We start from the raw sequence: 9,102 nt of genomic DNA on the forward strand, positions 1-9,102 counted from the left end.
GGGGGGGGGGGGGGGGGGGGGGGGGGGCGCTTAAAGGAGCAGTTCACTCAAAGATGAAAAGGTGTCATCGTGTGCTCAGGTCAGACTCCATGAGTGTCTGTATGACGGAGCATCAGGCCACATTTAAAAGAAAAGAAAAGAAATTTCAAGAATAAAGTCGTAATGTTTCCGGTGGAGCTGCTCGATTATGGCAGAAATAATAATCACAATTATTTTGATACATTTTTAGTCACATTTATCCATTAACTTTGGAAACACCAGTATTTATTTACTTTAAAAAACTATCTTTTTAACAGTGCACTTTCTTCAACTTTAAATACAATTTAACGGAAAAACTAATAAGAAAATACATTTAAAAAATGAGAAAAAATAAATAAAAAAATATATAATATCTAAAGATATGAAATATATAATATTTAATAAAAATAAATTAGAACAAAAAAAAAATTAAGACCAATGTTGTACTTCCACAACCTACTGAAAACTACTAAACATGTTTTCAACATGTTCCGCTCAGTAACTCAGTCCAAGGAGATGAAGGTCTGGTCCGACTCTAGATGACGCACTCCTACGTACGTCACTCACGTAACCAGGAAGTGGATGGGGGGGATGGTTTTCGCAGGGGGGGCACGATGCGGCATGATAATCGTTTTTATCTTGTTTTCATTATCGTTGGAAACTGAAATCGTACAAAACGAAAATGAAATTAGATTAATCTCCCAGACCTAATTACAAGAATAAAGACATAATATTTAGATTTTTTTTCTTTGGATATTTTACATTTTTTATTCTCATAATACTACAACTTTTTTCTTGAATATTACGAATATTACGACTTTATTCTCAAATTTCTTTATTTCCCCTGATGCTCAGTCGTTTGGACACACTGAGATCTTACTCAGTCCCAGAGCTACAGCTGCAGCTCTGATGAATGATCTGTATTTACTGGCGATGTGACGACCCTCGTGTCACTGGAGCAGCGACACAGATCGTCTGTGATTAAACACTGTGCTGCTTCCACTTCCTGTTCTGGGAACCACAGTGTCACTGACTAGAACTGGGCCAGAGAGTGACGGACTGAGCAGCTGATGACACAGTGACTGGATGAGGAGTGAAGGCAGTAAAACTTTTATCTGTAGAATGAATAAAGCAGACGTTATCATCATGAATTCAAAATAAAACTTTATGTGATTTGGATGCAAAGTGACAAACAGGGTTAAAGAGGAGAAGAGCCTCTGATCAACAAGAAGAGAAACACTGTGAATAACAAATAGAGTGAGATGAAAACTAAAGTGGTTTAAAGAGCATTAGAGGGAAACTGCTGGTTTTCCATCAGTGTGGATCAGCTGCAGAGACTCGGGGAAACCAGGACTGACAACAACCTCTCTCTCTCTCAGCTCACCTGTTTACAGCCTGTTCAAGGCGGGTGAAATCAGAGGTCGTCACAGATGCTGTTGTGTTACAGGTCACCTCTCTGACTGGCGCTCTCTGACATCACGCTCTTCATGACGACTTCGTTTGGTTCAGTGTGAACAATAATGAGGCGTCTTCTGAACGGACATATGAGCTGTGTCCCAGTCTGACTGCGTCTCCGCGGTGATACACTGTCCAAGTCAAAGGCTCCTAAAAAAGAAAGTCGTCCTTCTTCTCCTGGTCCGACATATCCCAGGATTCATTGCAGTAATGAAAGCAACAGTGACAGTCTGAGGATCATATGGTTAAATGTGAGTGTTGTGTTTCAGCTCAGTTCACCAGCTAACGGTACAACTGTTAAAACCCAGAGACTTGAAACAAAAAGGGCGGGAACAGCTGGTGACGTAAAGAACAGACCGTCTCGTTCCGGTCCGGCCTTCGCGGTCTGCGAAGGACCACGTCCTCTGAGCGATGAAGTCCCTGAACTGGGACACAGCTTTAGTGACTCTTCACTTCGATGCTCGACTGTATTTACTGGAACCAGAGGCCGAGTGTAACGATGCGACAACAGCACTGTCGTCATGGAGACTTCGTGGAGCGACGCTGGGCTCTCCACACAGTGACAGAAACATCACAGCACATACAACACTGTGTCAGGGATCACAATTAACAGCAACATCTGGTTTCATGTAGTAATGGACCCAACACGGTCCAACATGACGGGCCGAGTCCAAACTAAAACCTGCAGAGCAGCTGCAGCGTCTCGACTCTGTCACCATCACACACAGAGTCTGACGCAGCGTCGGCCACAGTGAGGACGTTCAAGAGGAAACTCTTATTATAATATCTTGAGAAAGTTGTAATATTACGAGAATTAAAAATGTAACATTAAGAAAGAAAAAACATAATCGCCAGTGAAATGTTTTATTCTCATATTATGACGATTATTCCTGAAATTTCAGATTTTTTTCTTCAGTGTGACTCTGACACTCTGTCGTCAGAAAGAGATCCACGCCCACACACACGAAAACACGCCCACACACATGAAAACACGCCCACACACGGAGACACGCCCACACACGAAAACACGCCCACACACGGAGACACGCCCACACACACGAAAACACGCCCACACACGGAGACACGCCCACACACGAAAACACACCCACACACATGAAAACACGCCCAGACAAACGGAGACACGCCCCCCACGAAAACACGCCCACACACGGAGACACGCCCACACACACACAAAACACACCCACACACACGAAAACACACCCACACATGGAGACACGCCCACACATGGAAACACGCCCAAACACACAAACACGCCCACACACACAAACACGCCCACACACACGGAGACACGCCCCCACACACGAAAACACGCCCACACACACGGAGACACGCCCACAAATGGAAACACGCCCACACACACACACATGGCAGCTGTCTGTGTTCACATTCACTTCAGTTCTAAGTGAGTCCTCGTTCCCCTGATCTCTGCAGCAGACCTGTAGAACCACAGACCTGTAGAACCACAGCAGAACCACACGTACAGGAAACAGCAGGTAGAACTAGAGCAGAAGGAGCTGGTAGCTGCTGCCGTCTGGACCGGGTCATGTGATCAGCTGGTCTCTCTCCTGTCCGGCGCTCTGTACTTACATCACACCTGCAGCTTCACTCCCCCAGGACTGACTGAGGCAGCGTGAGTCCAGAATGGACGGAGGTTTTAGACCCAGGACTAATTCACTTGTGTGGAACAGACTGGACCAGAATCTGACCGGACCCGACCGGATTAGACCAGATCCGTCCGTTCATTCTGTTCCCACGCTGCCGTTCAAAGTCTCGCTCCGACATTTCATCCGTCGTCACTCAAACGTTTCCAGCTCCGACATTTTCATTTTACAAACACAAAACAAACTCAAGCATCACGTCTGAGCTCGAGACTTTCTGTGACGCAGACCGACAGAACAAGAACCAGACGGAGACCTGAGACTGGACCAGACCTGTACTCACCTCCCAGCAGCAGACTCATGTTCTGGTGTTCTGGTGTTCACGTGTTCTGGTGTTCTGGTGTTCTGGTGTTCTGGTGTTCACGTGTTCTGGTGTTCTGGTGTTCTGGTGTTCACGTGTTCTGGTGTTCACGTGTTCACGTGTTCTGGTGTTCACGTGTTCACGTGTTCACGTGTTCACGTGTTCTGGTGTTCTGGTGTTCTGGTGTTCACGTGTTCTGGTGTTCTGGTGTTCTGGTGTTCACGTGTTCTGGTGTTCACGTGTTCACGTGTTCTGGTGTTCACGTGTTCTCGTGTTCACGCGTTAACGGGTTCTCGTGTTCTCGTGTTCTGGTGTTCACCTGTTCACGCGTTAATGCGTTCTCGTGTTCTCGTGTTCTCATGCAGAGTGAGCTGATGTTAAACATCCTGTTTGTTCTGCCTCAGTCACATAAAGACACATCCACTCTGGTTCTGGATCCGGCTGCTGACGGATCCTGGTCTCAGAAAACCAGATGATGGACGGAGGCAGCGTCAGGACACACAGGGTTCAAACACCAAACTACAGGATTCTCGCTCTATTTTATTTCCATTATTTTCTCCTTATTATTATTAATGACTTATTATCTATATATTATTCATTGTTTACTGTGGAGTGTTGAGCGTGCACGCAGGCGTCTGGTGAACGTCCATGTATCAGGGATTTAGAGAGACAATAGTCTGCAATGTTTTTGGATGTCATGTGACTTAAAGACAGGAAGTGTCTCTGGAATATTCTGAAAAACGTGTATGAGTTTTACGAAATTTGAAATCTCTTCTTCAAACTCTCTTTATTCATGGTTTCTTCTCAGCTGATGGTCTTTTTTAAACCTGTTTTGTTTTTATCTTTGTAACTGTGTTTTGAAATGCACCACATGAATAGAGTTGTTATGATCATCAGAATCAGAATAACCATGTTACCTGCTCACATATAAATAACAGGCCTCGGCTTGTTTTCATCATTCCTGTTCTTGGCAGAGACACAGTAAAGATCCACTACGTCACCTGACTTCCTGATTTGCCCCCGTCATTATCACTCTGTCCACTAGGGGTCGCCTCGCAGTGACACGTAGCTCTGGTCGGACCATCTGAGGTTTTCAGAGTAAAGGTCAGAGCGCCGTCACACCACTGACTCCATCACCTCCGAGCCACCGACCTGATCGCCGCCTCGCAGCGGGCTGAAGATAATGGAGCTGATGGTGAGACGGATGGGGGAGTGTTGTCATGGAGACTGGGCTGAGATCCTCTCAGAATAAATGACTAGCATGGAGGCAGGCTTTAAAAAGGCTTCATGGTCTGTGACTGCACCACACCCTGCAGCAGGGCGGGGGGGGGGGGGGTCGATCTGATGTCCACAAATCCTTTTTTTTATATTTGGTTTTTTTGTCTTTATTTATGTCAGGTGTAAAATATAAAAGAAATATAAACATATAAAAAATATGTCCGTCCATAACATTGACCCAGCCCTCTGAAGCCTGCAGCTCATGTCGTCATGTATTACCTGGAGTCATGACCTTTGACCTCTCAGTATCATACACTGTGCTCCCTGTTGGTTTAGGGATGACTGTTGCTTAAATTTTAATATTATACAATATCCACTCAGTTGCCCAGTTTATTGGGTCCATGTAACTAACGCAGTCTAATCTTACAATAAACTGTAGAGCGGGGGTTCCCAACCTGTGGGTCGGGGCCCACTGGTGGGCCACAAGTCATTTACCAAACAGCGATTTTGGTGAAAAGATTTGGTAAAAAACAAAACTATAAAAAATATTTTTAAATGTGCTAAAATCAAATGATTTTTAAAAACATTGAAAGTGTTTTAAAACTTCTTCCATTGTTTTTTTTTCTGGTATTAAGATCCATCACTGTGATTAACTAGTGATAGGAACTTTAACGACCATCATGTGCTTGTTTTCTATGGAAACTAAAGCCCAGCCACACAACTGTACGCTGTGTCTGACTTCCTGTGTTTGGATAATAACAACAATAATAACAACAACAATAATAATAATAATGATAATAATAATAAGTTTTACCTTTCAAAACACAGTTACAAAGTGATTAACAAGATCAAACTGAGGACAAACGATAAAAAATAAAGGATGATAAATGAGTGTGGTCGTTGATTTTCTATAAATATTTTTGTTTATTCAGCATTTATGTTTTTATTGGCCTCCATTTCCCATCAGCCCTAAACATTTCCAGGCTACACGTCACAGCTCAACGTAAGAGGCGGGTCCATTTGAGATGTTTGAACCGTCCAATCAGATCAGCTGAACTGATGTTTTTATTTTTTATTTTACAGACTATTAATCTATTATATCTATATTATATATTTTAAGTTCTAATATAGTTTCAGTCGTTCCTCTGTCTGTTGTTTACTCCACACAGATGTTTATCATCCAGCTGTTGAACGTCTCTCCTCCACATGATGAATCACCATGAAACATGGAACAAACTGAACTCACCTGTGGAACAGTTTTACACAGAGGATTTCCGTCGCCATGGAAACGTCTGGACATGTTTGAAATAATGAACACTCCTTACACTGAGTTAGTATGGCCAGCAGGGCGTTCTTGAACGCCTCTTTGGCGCGCTCCATCTCCTCGTCGTGCTGCGCCTTCTCGCTCATCAGCCGCCGGACGTGGCTGTTGGCCGACTGGATCATGGAGTAGAAGTGGTTGGCGGTGCGGCGGTTGACCTCGCCACGGTCGATCCAGGTGAACAGCACCGCTGTGGCCTCGTTGAACTTGTGGTCGTCTGTGAGGGAGGGGTCAAAAAGTCACACAGGAAAACAGCTGGAGGGAAAATAATCAATCAGAATGTGTCTGCACCGGTTTATTGATCAGTCTGAGCTTTCAGCATAAAACAGCATCACTGCGTCACCTACTGGTTTGTGTTGGAGAAGGTCACTGACCTCCAGGGCTCTGTGTCATTCAAAAGGTTCAATATCAGTATCGATATGATATTTTGATTCTTAATGATACAGAAGGAAAATTACACTTCACTCTACAAATTTAGTTTGACTCTAGTTTTATTTTGAAGCTCCGTCTCTTTACTCAAACATGTTCGTGTAAATAATCAGCCAATCACCAGCTTTATTATATTTTGGTCAGATTATGCTGCATTCTGATTGGCTCACTTACACCAGGAGCACACTGCCAGCGTTGCGTGTGTTCCGCTCTAGATCACGTGACACAGCTGCGAGACGTGAGCCAGTGTCGCTTTAACCCGCTAACATGGATGCCGAAATGAAAACCAAGACGTTCGGCAGCTGCCATGCACACGCCACGCAGCCAGTGTGTTCCTGGCCTTAGGTATCGACTGACAAGGTATTTTTCAATCCTCAATATCATCAAACCGGTGCAGTCCGTCTGAGAAAAGATGTTGACGTTTGATACCCAGCCCCATTATGAAAGTCAGCTGTTACATGAAATTAACATTAAATTAACTGCAACCACAAACTTCCCTTCAGCTTGGACGAACATGAAACATCAGAACAAAAGATGAAGAGCTGAGTTAGAAAATATCTGGTTCTTTGATTAAAAGTTGAAGGTAGAAGCCTGTGGACATAAAAACCTCCAGGGAGGAGGCAACTACAACTCCCAAGATGCATTTCGGCAAGAAACATCCAATTATACGTCCCTGATGGTGGAGTGATTTTACTGCAGCTTTAATTAATTCACTTTCATCCAGTGACGGAGTCAAAGTCCTTCAGATTGGACGTGAGTTCAGTGTCAGACATTCGTCCCTTTAAAGCCTCAGTCCAAAAGCAGCGTCCCTCCCCAGCATCTTTCTTCTTCATGCGTCAGACCAGACGGTGACAGATGGGTGGTTTCCTGGGACCTTTAACGTTCAGTCGGGCTAAACAAACAGCGAGGATTAAAACCCTCCTGTGGGGCGTTCGCTGTTCACGGCTCTGTGAGTCACTCCACAGCCACTGAACACAAAAGGCATTTTTGATTTTCAACTTTTCAACCAAAACCTCGGTGTCAGTCATAAAGAGCGCCGAGCCTCAGCGGGCCTCCTTCCACTGCGTTCTCCCCCATTTGAATAATAATTGAGCGGCGGCGCGGAGTCACGGACGACGGCAGAACAGAGTGAATTAGAGAGCGTTTAATGAGCTCAATACCCGCCGCAACACAACCTGTAAGAAGACACTTTTCCCGCTCTGATAAAGCCCCATTCACACGCAGCAGCAGATTACAGTCACATTACAGCGAGCACAATGAGGCGCTGCTGAACGCACACGACTCAGGGAATAATGTGAATTTATTTCTCCTGCTGTTTGAGGTGAAGAATGAATTCAAAAAGGTGATTCAGAGAGAAAACACGCTTGTTTATGTTCAGCATTAGAGGGTGGAGGGGAGACGGAGGCAGAACATGGAGGAGGAGAGGGAACAGGAAGTAATGAGCTGACTGCTGGATGGTTTAAGATTAAAGGAGGTTACAGGTGTAATTTATTATTGCAATGCAGCAAACAGAGGAAACAGGAAGCTGGTTTCTCAGGTGAGGAGCAGAGAAAATAAAAGCTGCTTCCACACTGATACGTTTTCATTTTAAATCAATCTCCGTCCAGACTAACACACCTGAAAACACACATCACATGACCATTCAATACACTGAGCATGTGCGAGCCGGTGTAAACAGGAAGTAGATTGTCTCCTCTGCAGTTGTAGCATTAAAACAGAGAATGTAAGTGAACAACAACTGTCATTCATTATCATGTTGTATTCACCACTGGTAGTCCAGGCTGATGAGAGCCAATCAGGAGAGGCCGTGGATGTGACCTCATCGTTTACAAAGGTCTCAGTTTCTGTCCATCCAGATACAACACAACCCCAGAGTTTTCAGAATAAAACGGAGTAAACGTAGATGAGTTTTAAAACGAAAACGTGTTAGTGTGGACGTAGCCTCAGTTCTGATTCTGGGAGCTCTGATTACACCTGTCGCAGGTGACCTGAGGGTCTGGATGCTTCGTAACGTACAGGTAGATCAGAGTTGTTTAAGCCTGAGATCTTTTAGTGCTTTACAGACCAGTAGAAGGATTTTAAAACACACAGGAAGTCAGAGCAGTGATGCAAGCACCATGTGACTGCTGGTTATATCAACAAGCTTCTCTGTGTGTGACGTGGTATTCTGCTTTTATAACCGTCTTCATGTTGATTCCGGCTGACCTCTGACCTTTGATATAATTTTTCTTCTCTGGGACCAAAAACAGTGAAACAGGTGAAACCAGTTTTTTATTTTTACTATGAAGTGATGTGAGTCTGAATCACCTGATTCCCAGTGATGTTGTAATGCGTTGCCCAGCAACAGGTTACTAATGTGACATTTGCAGTCAGAAGAAAAGCTTCATTGTTGTAGGTGGAAGATGATAAATGATGTTAGAGATGGTAAATCTGTGAATCTGTACTGTACACTACTGTCGTATTATTACTGTCAATCAATAAAGGTTTGATGAACTGAATTCAAAAGGTCTTGATTTGTTTCATTATGGTTTTCATTTTATTTATTTGTTGTGTAAATATATTATAAAATAAACATTATTAATAATAAAAATATATTATATTTTATTTATATTTGTTGATAATACAATTTTCCAAAATAATATATATATATATATATATATATATATATATATTTTTTTTTT

The 9,102-nt window shown here is 43.5% G+C and overlaps 1 protein-coding gene across 1 annotated transcript in view; it reads right to left on the reverse strand.

Moving 5' to 3' along the window:
• enox1 (ecto-NOX disulfide-thiol exchanger 1) overlaps positions 1-9,102 on the reverse strand; it is an 81,696-nt gene that overhangs the window by 14,089 nt on the left and 58,505 nt on the right. The window contains exon 9 of the mRNA XM_023393486.2: positions 5,997-6,209. Coding sequence (XP_023249254.2) covers positions 5,997-6,209 — 213 coding nt within the window. The remainder of the gene's footprint in view (positions 1-5,996; positions 6,210-9,102) is intronic.

The sequence above is a fragment of the Seriola lalandi genome, unplaced genomic scaffold (genome assembly GCF_002814215.2).
Source record: "Seriola lalandi dorsalis isolate HSWRI2012SDOR001 ecotype SW California unplaced genomic scaffold, Sedor1 jcf7180002054936, whole genome shotgun sequence".
In the NCBI taxonomy this organism is placed as follows: Eukaryota; Metazoa; Chordata; class Actinopteri; order Carangiformes; family Carangidae; genus Seriola; species Seriola lalandi.